At 37.4% G+C, this 15,470-nt stretch overlaps 2 protein-coding genes across 5 annotated transcripts in view; one reads left to right on the top strand and one right to left on the bottom strand.

Annotated features, from left to right (window-relative positions):
* NBEA (neurobeachin) overlaps positions 1–15,470 on the top strand; it is a gene marked incomplete at its 5' end in the record, with an annotated part of 629,414 nt that overhangs the window by 429,645 nt on the left and 184,299 nt on the right. The window lies entirely within an intron of this gene.
* MAB21L1 (mab-21 like 1) lies at positions 1,253–2,880 on the bottom strand (the record flags this gene model as incomplete). Its single annotated transcript, XM_082675710.1, has 1 exon — positions 1,253–2,880. One exon carries the CDS (start codon positions 2,878–2,880, stop codon positions 1,801–1,803), a length of 1,080 nt encoding a protein of 359 aa, XP_082531836.1. The 3' UTR covers positions 1,253–1,800.

The following is a 15,470-nucleotide window of genomic DNA, read 5'->3' as shown; positions in this document are numbered from 1 at the left end:
ATGCTAGATAATCAAGCATCATTTTACAAAGATCTTCCTTTGAAGTATTTTTCAGAGGCAGTTCTCAAATAGCGAAAGGCAAATGCTCCCGTAGATCCAGAACCTTATTATTTATATTTAATTTATATATAGAAGTAAAGCATTCTAAAACACTATTTGTAGAGTAGCAATTGAAAGTCTAAAATGTACCCCCACCTGAGTTAACTAACTACCCTAAGGCCCACAGGTGATTAGCCCCTCCCGCACTTGTTGACTCTTAAAATACTCTGAGGGATAATCACAGGACTTCTTTAACTTCTAGCTGCAAAAGAATGGCATTTTGAAAATGAGTTTGAATGTAGTGCATATGATTTTAAATAATTTAAAATTTGTCTTTATGCTTTTATCATTGGCTTGCCCTATGAAGTAATAAGTAATTTTGGATTTCTGATTCATTTATTCTGCCAGTGGAACCCTTACTGCATAAAATAAGGCTTGGCATAAAATAGGTCAGAAATTATCTTCATTTCATTAGCGTAGTTAGCTTTCATATACAAATTTTAAAAGTTTTATTAGGATTTTGTTAAGTTCATTTCCTCTGAGTTGGTCTGATTTTTAACTCAGCAACCTTGACTGTCATGACATATTTCATCATTATATTATCAAAAATTCTACAAAAATATTAACCCAGAAGAGCAAGCTTTCAAAGGTAGATTTAAATTGCGTCTGTTGTAGAATGGACTAGTCTTATAAGTAAGTCAGAAACTGACAGTAGATCACTGTATTCTGTAGCTATACAAAAAGAGCTTTTCGCCAATATTTTAAGGTTTTATTTTTAATTATCTCATTAGCATATTTCTCAGAAGGTTTAAAATATTCAAGTGGGTTCAGTTTTCAAAGTGAAGCATTACATCTTTTGACAGGAAAACAATTTAAAGTGAGACACAACAACTTTTATTTTACTTCATTTATTAGCTTCTAATTAAATAAAAACCAGCAACAGAAATTAAAATCTAAATCACAAAAGTAATTATCCAGTGTATTTCAAGTGCATTTTTCAAATATATAATTCAGATATTCAAGCGTTATTATATAAGCTGAATTCAAATTTCTTTGAATATATTTAAATAACATTTCAAGTATATTTATGGAATGTTAGAAATAGAACAAGCAATATATTTGAAACAAAATGTAAACTTTTTAAAGTTCAGACACTTTCAAAGACAGATAAAAGTACCAGGAGGAAATCTACCTTTAAATTATATCTTTGTTAGTGGAAAATGTCTGGAAGTATCCAAAATGGCCATTTAACTTCTGTTCACCAAATCACAAAACACCAACATCCACACTTTCAAAGACAACGTGAGATCACAATATTTGTTACAAATTAAAATATACATTACACTTTCCTTCAGATGGCATATCCAAATCGTGTTTACTCACAGCCAGATGCACCTAAATCGCCAGGATTGCTATAATCCTTTGATGGTTAAGCAGTGTTCACTGTGGTCTTGCATTACAGCCAGGCTGTTTTCCGGGTGTTACTGTGTCCTTTTCAAGGGAGATACGAAATCCTTTGTAAAGAATTCTTCTAATACTTGTGAGTTTGGGGTGTTCTCCATCCGCTTTCCCTACTTCTTTTTCTCCCCTTGGAGGAGTGGGTGAGATGATGCCTAAACGTTGTGTTAGTACTCCTTTTTAAGGAAGAGATTGTTTGCACTGTCCAGTGGAATATTAGATAGGAATCGAACAGGAAGTTTACACTTAATGAGAACTTTAAGAATAATATAATCACATTTCGGCTCTCGATTCAATTGTCCTCTAAAGTTTTTCCAAACTTTTCGGGTTGGTCAGGATCTCTCTTGCCAGTCGCCACGTTTGTTTGGCAGCGTTCTCGAGAGCCGAGTGAGGTTTGCCTTGAAACAGATCTAAGTTCGGTAGGAAGTAGTGAGGACACCGCCGGCACTGCAGGCAGGAGATAAGTTGCAGCAAAATCCCGTTAAGCCGGTCACCCAGGCAAGACTCGTCCCAGTCCGACTCTCGGGGATGCTTTTCACACTCATAGGAAACCAGAGTCTTCATGTGGTAATTGTTCAGGGGCTGGCCTGGCAGTTCAAGGTGACGGTCCCGTAAGGTTTTGAGGATGGAGAGGCATTTCTTCCTGCAGCCCCCCATCTGCAGTCTGTTCTCTGCCTCCGCGAACTGCAGCACCCAGGCGTCGCTCTCGGCCGAGCTCTGCTTGCCGGCCAGGGAGTGGCACTCCTTGGACAGGAGATTGAACCCTTCCGCCTTGACCTCCGCCACCCGGTTGGGTCCCGGCCAGGGGATGTGGGGAAGTGGCCAGTGGGCAGCACTCCGGGGCCAGATCCCGGTGCATTTAAAAGCCGGGGTGATCTGCACCACGTACCTATCTCGGATTCTCAGTTTCACTTCGCTGGTGTCTGCCACCATCTTTACCACATCCCTGTAGCTACATTTGTCTACCGCTTGAGCCACCAGCGTCTGAAACCTGGACCGGATTTTGCGCGCCGAGAGGTAGCCGGAGGCAGTAATGAATTCCACCCAGAGGGACATGCTTCTCTTGCGCCCGTCGCTCAACTTCAACACCGCGCAGCCGGGCAGCGAGCCGTCGTCCACAAAGTTGAACACCCCCATTTGGTTAAGGTAAAGCACCACTTCAAATTCGGTGGGGGAGATGACCTCGAGGCCCTCGTAGCGATTGTCCATCTCGTTGAGAGAGCTGATGAACCGGGGCTCCTGCACTTCCACCTCCTTCAGGACGTCGGAAACTACTTTGCAGACTTCCCGGATAGTTTTGGCAATGGCAGCTTTCCTGGCTTGGCATTTTTCGTTGTAGTATTTATTCAGATGGTAGACCAGCTTGGCCTGGGCCGCGATCATGTTGGGGCAGAGATCCGGATTGTACACCGGAGTCTCGCAATAAGCTGTGGGATCCAATGCGGCTGCTAGAGCTGGAGCCAACTTCGGTGGAGAAACGGGCCGCCGCGCTCAGAAATGTATCAGAAACGTCTTTCCGAAGTGCTGCAGCGGTGGATTCCTAGCGCCGCTTTCCCCTTCCTTTTATCTTTGAGCCCAGCCGGTCTTAAAGTGAAAGGTTGTTCTCCCCCTCTCTGTCTCTCTTCCTCTTTTAAAGAATCCTTGTGTGAGAGAAACACATGGAGAGATCACCTTCTCAGTCATAAAAACAAAAGTTGCGCTGAGACCCAGCAAGGCTCTTCCAGTAGTCAAAATAATCAACCCTTTCCGTATTTATTTACGCTTTCCCGTAATCATGGTGTGTGCAGGACTGTTAGTCAGATGGAGGAAAAGTGTGCTGAGTGTGTGTCGGGGGTGAGTGTGCGTGTGTATATGTCAGAAGAAGCTGCGGTTGGTTTGTCTAAGAGCCCAGATGCACTCGTGTGGAAATTATAAAGGCAGGGCCAGGCAGGCTGGCGGCCAATCGCCACTGGGCTCGTCACCACAGCCTCTGTCAGCTCCAGCCCGGCTAATTAATCCCCCCTCGTGGATAGAGGCACACAAACTAAAGGTGGGAGGCTGCTGCCGGGCAGAAAACCACCCAAGCCACCTAGACAGTTTTGGAGATCAAGAGGAATCTCTCAGCTTTGGTATTAATTGAAGCATATTGACGTTTTGAAAAGACTTGGCAAAGTGGTTCTCTTCTGTGCTTGAAAACCCTGCTTGTCTTTTTACTGAGGAAATGCAAATACAGGTGTACTAATGGTCATCCATCAATTGGTGAACTAGATGGGGTTTTCTAAAACAAAAGTCACTAACTTGCATTTAGAGGACGATCATTAATGCCTGTTAATCCTCGAGGTCTTTTTGAATGCAGGGTGGGAGTTTGCTCTTTCATGTATATGCAAGTTGGCTTTAGATGGACTAATACCTGTATAATTTTCTGGATGTTCTATGTTAGAATGATTTTTTTCAGATGTTATGCGGTGTTTTACCTATGTTTTCTCTCATTTGCAGTTGTTGAAAGGAATCTGAAAATTATTGCTGTTAGATATTGTCTACCTCAGTTTAAGTTAGGATGTTTCAAAAACGTTTAGTACACCCCTCCCCCCATCTGCAGTGCTCTTTGTACTTTGCCCAACATTATAACCAGGACACTAAGTTTTGTACGCATTGGCAGAAATATTTGTGCAGTAAACTATCTCTTTGATTCAGAGGTTATTTTAATGTGAGTTCCTAATGAGCTGTATTTTAATACGTGAAAATTGAGGAGAGATCATCTAACCTACTGGCAGATACCTAACCTGAAAATTTGTAGGTTTGGGGTTTCTGTCTTGTTTACAGATGCATAATTAAGGGTATATCTCCTCTCCTAAGGGTCCTTAGTGGTCACCTGACAGTAGACTTCTGATTTTATACTATTTCATGTGACTTGATTAAGGGAAATGGTTAAGATTTTTAAAGAAAATTAATTTGCAGTCATCGGGGTTTTAAATTTAAGTATCATTTTTGAAAACTTTGAGAGAAATCAACATTTCTAAATTTGGGAACCTTGAAAAAGGAGGGGGAAATGGATTTATGTAGAATATTTTTTTTTCCTGGTGGTACCAACTGTGTCCTTAATGTACAGGAAATGGAAGAAATACTACTTAGGGGTTCTGTAGTTGTTTTTAAACCTAGGCAGATTTTTAATTCCCTACCTTTAATTTTGATGCCATCTCTTTCAAATTAAGAATATTTCCAGCAAAATCCTATAATTCCTGGAACAGGTTTGTAGGCACTTCCTTTCAGAGCCACTTGTAACAAGATTTTGTTCAGGGCTCCCTCTTTTTACTCAAGCTTTTGATTTTTTTTTTTTCTTCTTTGCACAGGTACAGCATCATACTTTCTTGTTATCCAAGAGTGGGAGATTTCGATTTAGCTTAAAATAGTACATTAGATTCAAGGCTCACGGCATCCACCTACTCTGTTCCCCAAGAGCCTTTCATTCCCTTAGGAGCAGGGATTGGGCGCACCCGCCAGCCCCTCCCCACTTTGCCAGCGATGCGGGTGAACGCGTTGCTACCTTTTGGCAGTTGGAAGAGGAGGAAGAGGAGGCAAATCAGAGCCGGAGAACCTGCGGCCAAGAAGGCGAAGATGTGCCCTGGTCTCTGGGGAAAAGCCACCTCTGTCCCCACACAGTGCAGGTCCTGCGTGCTTCCCGCTGGTCCCCTCTCTCCGCTGCTCTACACTCCCGGCCCATCCTTCCTTCTTCTCTCTGCTGCATGTCCCATAGGCAGGCTTTGGTGTGTGTGCGTGCGTATGGGTTATTTTAAAACCCTACTTAATGTCCCAGGTTTCTCCACGTCCGCTCCAGGCCAGGTTCTCTGCCCTCGCGCCCCCCTGCCTGGCCGCCGCCCGGGCCCACGTGTGGTCGCGGCCGAGCCCGCGCTTTCTGGTCGCCGGCCGCGGGCCCCTGCGCCCCGCGCGCTCTTCCTTGGATTCAGGTCAGAGTGGCTCGGTAGAGACCTGGCCCCTCGATTTCTTGGGCCACCTGCAGGTGCCCCCGATTGTCGAGGAGGGGAGGCAGCCTGGGACGCAGAGGCCCCAGGGCCGTTCAGGGGACCGTGGCACGGCCGTCCGGGTGGGTCTAACTGGAAGGACGCGAGGGGCGCCGGGCAGCCGCGCTGGAGCCAGGCGCGCAGGTGGCGCATCTTCGAGGCTCACTGTGCGGCTTAATTGGGTTAAAGCAAAGCTAAACGCCAGAGCACTTCGTGCAAACTAATTGGTGTAACCAGGGCCTTTTCACTAACGATTTGCACTTTGAAGAAGAAAATGGATGGTGAGAAAAGGACTAAGAAACTCGTTAGTCCTAGAGTGTTCCCGGGAAGTGAAGTCATTCGGTTTCAAGGACGCTGGGACTGTGTTTTGTGAGCTGATTCCTTCAGCACCCTTTACGCAGGGAGCTGACAGTGATTTACATAACATAGGATTCAGGCACCCGTCCTTATCACTGTGGGTGAACTGGGCGCCCTAGAATAATATTTCAGCGCAAGTAGCGCTTGTTGCTGCAACACAGTGATTTTCTATTACACTGAACACGTGAAACGAATTGCCTTCTGTAGCTGATCCTTTCAGCGATGTCAGGCACCTCTCATTGTTGAAGGGAAAATTAAACTATTCTGAGTGTGCTTTCTATCCCGTAATTTTTTGTTGTTGTTGTTGAAATGACCTACGGAGAATATACAGTACATTTTTGTGTAGTTCTGCTGATTTTCATCTAGGCTTTGGAAATAGACTTGTTTTGTGGGAGCAACTTATTTAACTATTTTATAGTAATTTTTAAAAAATATCATTTGGCCTATTGAACTAGTTATTTTATGATTGTGTAATACATGGAGATAGCTTAAAATCGCTTTATTTACTTCTGTGAAGAGTTCATAAAACAACTCTAATGACACCAGTCTTAATTATATTATTTTTTTTACTATAAATATAATCATAGTGGTTAGTACTAGAATGAAAGCTTGCGTGTGTCCCATGCTTTAGGATATAAATGCTTAATTGTTTTCATTGGTATGTTCTTCAGACATCTTTGACATGAGCTAATAATAGAATGATAATTGAAGAAAACTGACCTAATTGAAGGAAAAAACCCCAAGAATCTCAGGATTTAATGACAGTATGAGATGCTTACATTTGAATGGTATTTGGGATTGTAAGGTCTAACCGACTTGACTTTTCCATTCTATTTACTTAGTTTATTAGGAAGCCTCAATATATATTTTTTAATACATCTTTACTGGAGTATAACTGCTTCACAATACTGCCCTAGCCTCTATCACACAACAAAGTGAATCAGTCATATGCATACATACATCCCCATATCATACATCCCCACATCCCCTCCCTCGTGAGGTTCCCTCCCGCACTCCCTATCCCACCCCTCTAGGTGGTCACAAAGCACCGAGCTGATCTCCCTGTGCTATGCGGCTGCTTCCCACTAGCTGTCTATTTTACATTTGGTAGCTTATGTATGTCAAGGCTACTCTCTCCCTTCGTCCCAGCTTCCCCTTCCCCCCAACCCTTGTCCTCAAGTCCATTCTCTATATCTGCGTCTTTATTCCTGCCCTGCCACTAGGTTCATCAGTACCATTATTATTTATTTTTAGATTCCATATATATGCGTTAGCATACGGTATTTATTTTTCTCTTTCTGACTTCACTCTGTATGGCAGACTCTAGGTCCATGCACCTCACTACAAATAACTCAATTTTGTTTCTTTTTATGGCTGAGTAATATTCCATTGTATATATGTGCCACATCTTCTTTATCCATTCATCCGTCAATGGACATTTAGGTTGCTTCCATGTCCTGGCAATTGTAAATAGTGCTGCAATGAAAATTGTGGTACATGTCTCTTTTTGAATTATGGTTTCCTCAGGGTATATGCCCATTAGTGGGATTGGGCAGCCTTGATTTAAAATGTGCAATTATGAAAAAAATTGGAGAAAGTCACAAGCATACCATTATCATAAATTTTAGGAGTATTAATGCATATAAAATGATTAACTATTGTGATCCTTAACACTTTCAAGCATTCAAAATAACAATGGCAAAATAATTTTTCCTGAAGTGCTAATTGCTAGGTAACTTATCCCTCCCTTCTGTAAACCTACATAATTTATATGAGACACAGAAAGTAATGTGCAAATAGGCACCTCATTAGGTTAAAGAAAAACTCTATTATGTTGAGAAATGTAGGAATGCAAGGTTTCTGTGTTTTAAAAAAACTAATTTAAATGTGAATTGCCTGTTCATGAATTTAAGCAATTGTGACCTTTCATCTGGAAAAATGTATCTGTTAGTTAGAGGATATGTATGCACACACATGTTAAATGCTCACATAGATATTGTTTTATGTTTTTTCATTATCTGCTGGCTGCTATTCTATTCACAGGTATTCATGAATTTAAAGTTTTATTTTTTTAATATGTGCTTATTACACTGGGGAGATGAAAAGAATATGAAGTTGAGTTTATTAAATTATTTATCCCTACTGCTGGAGTGGCTTTGAAAGCTCATTGTACGCATCTGATTTCTGCCCCCGTCTTCTCTTTTTTAAATGCACCCGGGCTATTTCATCTGTTTCATTCTGCCAGGCACAATATATTTCTTCTTTTACACTAGAGAAATTAAAGACAGATATTTGTGCAGGGTTTTCTTTATGTGTCACATTAAATAAAGTAAAATAGAGGGAGTTTTTCTGGTAATCTAACTTGATGGCATCTATACCTTTCTTCCTGTTGTGACTCCTCGTATAAGACCGCCTAAAACAAAATAGCTTGAAAGCTTCCAGAGTTTCAATGAGTTCTTAAAATAATTATTTCATATTTTAATATCAGGTTTATGACAAAGTAGAGCAGAGAATTGAGGTCACTGTTTGCACAATTTAAACCCTATTTTATTTCTTTAACCAGAGCATCCTGATAATTGTGGTTAAGTTTTTAAAATTATTTTCTTAATTCTTCACTTGAATGTTCAAGACTGTTGCCTCAGTTTTCCTCATCCCCCTAGTACATGATAATATAGTCACGTTGGTAGTAAGGAATTCTTTTTTTGTTTTCCTACAGTGTTGCTTAGTAAATTTGTTATTGGTATTAATAAATGTTGAAAAGAAAGTAACTTTGAGATTAAAAATGGAAATTGGAAGGGTACTTTACAAGAATTATCACCACTGCTAGATTTGCAGATTTGAGGTGATTCTGGATAACTCTGGCCAGAACCTTTCTTTTGGTAGAAAAAAGAAATTTAAAGCCTGGGTTATTTAGATAATTGTCTCTCTTTCCTCACTTCATTTGAATGTATACACAGCGGTGCAGGATATTTTAAGTTGCATCTGTAAACTAACAAATTTGAGGGACAAGGTTGTCAACCGAAAGATTTTCTTATTCTTCACAATCATTCGTGATCTCTAACCCTTTCCAAACATTTAAGGATATTGGGGTCAATCAATCATTTGTTGAGTATTATGGCGGAAGTATTGATTCCAGTATTCCAATTCCCCGCTGACCCTTTAGAAAGTCACTGTTATCTTTATAATCTGTAAAATTTAAATTCATTTTACTAGATTTCAGCTTATGTTTCTAATTTGGATATTATAGACATATTGTGACAGGATAAATGGGCTCATGTGATTCTTTTCTACATGAATATATGAAAACTAGGTATTCCTTAACCCATTACTAACATGGATTTATAGACTTTTGCGTATATGACTACATCTTTAGTACTCTTAGTACGGTACAGTTTTATTGCACTTAGAGAAAACAATGGAATCAGATGTGATTAGTGTCTGTTAATCTGTACGTCTGTAGTGGGTCATCCAGGACTGAATAGCTCTCATTACTATCCCAGACGCTGTGTGATTAAGCCACTGAAAATGTTCCACGTAACCTTGAGACTAGAGTACAGAATGTAGATAATCAGCTTCCAGTGACTACATGTCTAAAGTAACATTTCCTATTCCTAATTTACAGTTTCAGAGCTTATTTTTTAATGAGCAAAGCAATTCCTCTAAGCTAGGATTTATTTTTTTAATGATCAGTAACTGGAGTAAGTAATAATTTAAAAGGATAATTACACTAATAAAAACCTATTACCTTTATCACATATATTATATGCAATAAAATAAATACTTTATAGAAAAAGATGGAAATCTGTTTATGAATAGGAATTTCCTTTATAACTTCACATATAGTTACAGATTATAAACATTTTCTGAGAATAGATCACCTAAATAATATTTAATTTCCACTTATGTATGATTATTTTCACGATTCTAATAATACATTTCAGTGTACCTATGTGTACTATTTCTTGAAAGTGCAATTTTCCCATATGATTTGTCAAAAATGTCAAGTCAAAAGTACTAATAAGTTAATACTTTTTAATCTAGATATGTTTGTTTATTTTATCTTAACATCTAGATCAAATTAAAAGCATGAAGAGCGTAAAGAGTTTGTAAGACATAGTGTCTCTGAAAAAAACTTGTGAACTCAGTGGGAAAAAAAGGTATAGATTTATTATTTTATTTTTATGTGAAATCTATTTATTATTAAAGTCAGGTTCATTATGTATGTTTTGCATACACTACTGATCTAGTCTATGATTTTTCAATGTGAATGTTCCAGTCTATGAATTCTGACAAATGTGTACAGTCATGTAACATCTGGGACATAGAACACTTCCATGGGCACAAAAACAGTTTCCTCATGCCCCTATTTTATTTTTTAATTTGTAGATGTTATGATTCATTTATAAGTGGGTGTTTTAGTTTTATATCCAAAAAACTTCAGACTATAAGCACCTTTAGTTATTCCCCTAGAACTTACTATTTTATCATGCTTCTAATTTAAGACCAGTTTTAATCAGAGAGCACCAAAGTAGAGGCAAAATGTAAAATGCTACTTCAGATGTACAAGCAATAGGTTCACAGTTTTTATTTTACATGAAAGTTGTTTCATTTCAATATGTGACATTAAATGCTTGGTAAAGGATTCATTTTCAAAGGAACTGGTAATATTTGTTATGCTCTCATGAATAAATGTATTAGATTTAGGAATATAGTTTACAGTTTGCACATCAAAATACATATTAAGAAACGGGTGTTCCTCATGTAAGTTAGCAATATTTGTAATGTTACTAGCTTTATGTCATTAGAGAAATAAATCTCCTCTCAGTATTTAAGTTACAGTTTATTTTACATTTTCAGTAAATTAATCCTCCCTTTGAATGGTGGGGGGGGGGACAAGGCCAAGGAGTTTATTAGAGCTAATATTAATTAATATATACACATTCTTGGAACATATGCTTCGAATCCTAATTTTGTATAAATATACATTGTCATTTAAATTTAGATGGTTATAAATACTACAAACGAAGAATTCTTAAATTGTAGTAGTGCAAACATATTCATTGATAATGAAGCCCTTTCAAGTATTTTGCCTTTTTACAACTTGGAATAGTACAACTAGTCTTCTCTTTTCTTCCTCCAAGATATAAAAATACAAAATTATTTAAATGCTTTCTGTTATATATTTTTATTTGGCAATTATAATAGGAATTTTAATGTTATGCATGCTTACAGGCCTATTAAGAGAAGTTATTGTTTTCTTAATAATCTTAAGCCATTTTTAGGAAGTACACTCTTTTTATGGTTTGCAAAATAGCCTGTGCATGCAGGCTGTATGTACACACACACACACACACACACACACACACAGTGTTTCAGATAGTAAAAGATTGAATTGGCCTCTATACATTTTTTACGTTAACCTGTTAAAAGGAAACATCCACTAAATATAGGATTCTTGTCGCCACCAGGATTTAATATCACATCTGCCAGATTGTTCTGTAATAACCCTTACAGTTTTCAATAATACCTTAAGAGATTGCAGCTAAATGGATTTTTAAAGTAGTAATAACTGGAAGTTCCAACAGTATTTATCCAGTCATATATACTATGGCAGTTTTGAATGTCATGAGCTTTTAATTGCAAAATTGAGAAGTTTAAACATTACTTGTCATTCTGTCCATATAAGTAAAAATATATTGCTCAGTCACTCACATACATCATATGCATGTGTATACATAAAAACGCCTTCACTTACTTAAAACTGTTTTCACTTTTTTTGCAACAGGCCAAGGTTAAATTTTTTGCAATGTGAACCTGTATTTGATAAGCGAATTGCATAACTCACTGGGGGGGCAGGGAAGTGTGGGGTGTTTTGGTTTGGGTTTTTTGTTGTTGTTGTTGTTTTTTCCCCTTTTACTAGCAAATTCAGTTCTTCATTTGTTTTGCCCTCCACGCTGCATTAGCACAGTTTTCCCCTGTGTGCATCTGCCAGTGTACAATTTAGCCACGGGCATCTGTAGACCTTGTGGTGATCAGTATTGCAGGCAAAAGCCATATGTGTTTAAATAAAAAAAAGAAAATCTCTTTATTTCATTTGCTGTTTTAACTGGATGGATAACTTTTGTGCCTCAAGACAGAAGAAGAAAAAATACAGAAATAATTAATTGCCTCTATTCTTGAGGCAGTTTCCTTTCCCCCTCCAATATGGAATGCTTGTCAGCTTTCCTGATAAATGACTGCATGTATTTGCATAGATTTTACATTAACACAAAAATTAGTTTTATTTGTGGAAAACTAGTTTACATAATAATATAAAACCTAGTGTTATTGATTATGTTTCCAAGCATTGATGATTTTCTAAAGGGATTGTAGTCTTATTTTTCAAAGATCTGATCAGCCTATTTCTTAATTTAAACTTTCTTTTGCTTTATATAGTTTTGCACTATACGTAAAAATGTTAAAATTTGAAAAAATATTTTCTAGATATATTAACCACTGCTGTTTCAGATCCGTGGTGGGTAGCACTCATTTGGTAAAAAGATTCTGATTTTAAACTTTTGCCGAGGAATATTTTTAAATACACATTATCAACTACATACACCTCCAACAGTTGGCAGATTGCATCTGTGCCAATGATTTTAATTTTCATATTCATGTCATCAAAAGGATGTGTACTATATTGAGTGTGTGTTCTTGAGTTCACTCCTGAGACATTATGCATTGTTTACAACCAAATTTAAAATATATCTGAGAACTATCCTTTCTATCTTCAATCTGTTTCCTTAAATGTACTTAATCAATTGATCACCCTAATGCAGCCTTGAAAAAAAAAAAAAACGCTCTGCTGGAGCTATTTGGGTGCTGAAAACAATTCTCCTTCTCTGAGTGGTAGGCAGTAGATATTTATTCATACTGTAATCTGGCATCTTGTTGTCTAGAGGCAACCTGCTAATTATGTGCTATCATTGTATTATCCATGTTATGGAAAATCCAAATATGTTCACTGTTGTTAGTTAGATCACAAAGCTTTTCATAAAATATGCTTGATCCTCAAGAAACCTACTACACTTAATGGCAACCTAAACCAAGAGTGTCTCTGCTACTCCTTGATTCTGGGACACCCTGGGTGCCAGCTGTCACAGCTCAGCTAATGATGACAAATGCCCCTCTCTATGCAGATTGCGGAGCTTGCAGGCTGCTGTGAAAGGCAACCAGATTACCTTTCTTCAGATAGTAACTTAACCTTTTAAACTCATGTCAGAATAAAATCATCAGCTGTGATAGTTTCAATATCTGTGTCTTTAAAAACAAAAAACCAGAACAATATCAAATTACACTGACTTTTTAAAAAAATGTTTCCAATTTTTGTAATTTATATTGCTTTACCATTGAATGCTATAATCTTCTTAAATCAGAAAGTCTAGGAAAGATATACTTCACAACCACACTAGAGTGTGTATTTGAACGCTGAATATAAGTCAGGTAGTGTGAATTATTGAGAAAATTATCCAGATTGTTTGGGCGAGAAAATAGGCTGGTGAAATTTTGAGGGAATTTTTTTTTTTTTTCCTTCTCTTCAGCTGCGCCGTAAAGCCTCTGTTCTCCTGCTATGTGTATAGGCCCAGCCTGTTCCAAATAAATGGTAAATTATTTCTTTAAAATTCTATGGATTATTCCAAAATGATTTAGGGGGTAGTTGTTTACTGATGATAGTTTTCTCTATTTTCAAACTTGAGCTTTTGTTTTAAGTTGTTAATTTGTGCTGTAGAAATTTGTTATTATATTATGATCCATATACTATACAGATTATCATATACTACACAGATTATTTAAAACATTAATGAACGCTGTTAGCCATAATGTAATACAGGGAGATAAGTGGCCTTAATTATTAAATGAGGTAATACTTTACAATTGCAACATTCTTTTTGATTTACAAAAGACTTTTATATGCATTTATTCATTTGATACTTAAAATTCTGTGAGTTGAGAGATGGGTGATAAGGAATGGGGACCAGTACTTAATGAGCATTTAATTTCCTTCAATCCTCACAAGTAGTATTAGTTCACATTTACAAATAAAGAGACTGACGTTTAGAAAGGTTAAATGTCTTACCAAGGGTCACAAAAGTAACTGCAAAACTAGGTCTGTCTGACTGTGACTCCTGTTGGCACTATAGTATCTAGACTGTATATTGCAGAGCTGTATGTTTATGTGTAAGTATGTATGCATGAGTGCACACATACGTGTCTTGTCTACACCCAGAAATAACTTTAGCAACTGCTACTAGGATGTAAGTGTTATTCTGAAAAGAAACTATGGGCTTACATTTACATTAACAGTATGACTGATGAGTTCTAAAGATTGCATTCTTTACAGGAGGTTTTTAATTAAGTAAATATTGAGACACTTTTTATGTTATCAATTTTTATTTTATAATAATATATTGATCTATCTCATAGGGAGAAACTACTTAGGAAATATACATATACTATTTAATAAATATCAAATTGGACTAATTCACCTACAGAACCACTTCATTGCAAAACCTAAGTTTAATGGGATATACCTCTTTAAAAATGATGAGAAATAATTCTTCCACAATTACTTGAAGTATCTGTATACTTTTTTTATACATACAGTTTTACTCTGTGACATTAATGAGTTGTATAAGCCATAATGCTATACATCTTAGCTCAAGACACATCAAAAACTCCCTTTTATCCTGAATTTAAATACAGTCATTTCCAAGAAAGCTATCTGAACACCAACTGTTTTTATGCCTCGCTAAACTTTTCTTTGGTACAGATACTACAGTATAAGGATTTTTATCAGTGATACATCTATTATGTTATAAATGCTTTACCTTTATGTATTTTAGTTATAGAATTATTTATAATTACTAGTCAGTACTAATGCTTAATACGTTGTGAGTATTCCCCTGTATATAGAAACTATAAAGAATTTATAGTGAACATTTTATTTAAATGTACCAAGCAGTTAGTGCTAGGAATTGCAAACTAATTCTACCTCATATGAAGACATTTTATGTCACAGCAGGAGAAGACTTTAGAGGAGAATGTAATGCAAGCCTCCTCATTAACTGTCTGGATCTTCTCTTTGACATTCCTAAGGAATGCTCATCCAGCCTCTGTTTTTATCCCCATTGATGAGAAATTCATTATCTACTCAGATGGATACTTGCACGTACAGACAGTTCTAATTGTTTAGAAAAGCTCTTCCTAATACTGAAATAAAAGTCTCTTTTTGACACTTTCACCTTTTGGTGCCGTCTGTATAGACTTGCCCCTTTAACAGAAATAAGTCCATTAAATTCAGAATTTAAGATACCAAATTGAGGGAATTCCCTGGCGGACCAGTGGTTAGGACTCCGCGCTTCCAGTGCAGGGGGCATGGGTTCGATCCCTGATCGGGGAACTAAGATCCTACATGCTGAATGGCGTGGCCAAAATAAATAAATAATTGAATAAATAAATCTTTCTATAAAAAAAATAAAAGACCTTAAAGTGATCTTTCCAGTCTTTAAAAAAAAATGATACCAAATTGAATACGCTCTGGCCTTTTAGACGTCACACCTACAGCACGTCATCATTCAG

The sequence above is a fragment of the Grampus griseus genome, assembly GCF_964374135.1.
Source record: "Grampus griseus genome assembly, chromosome: 18".
In the NCBI taxonomy this organism is placed as follows: domain Eukaryota; kingdom Metazoa; phylum Chordata; class Mammalia; order Artiodactyla; family Delphinidae; genus Grampus; species Grampus griseus.
The sequence above is the reverse complement of the archived record's forward strand: the minus strand, read 5'-3'. Positions and strand labels throughout refer to the sequence as shown.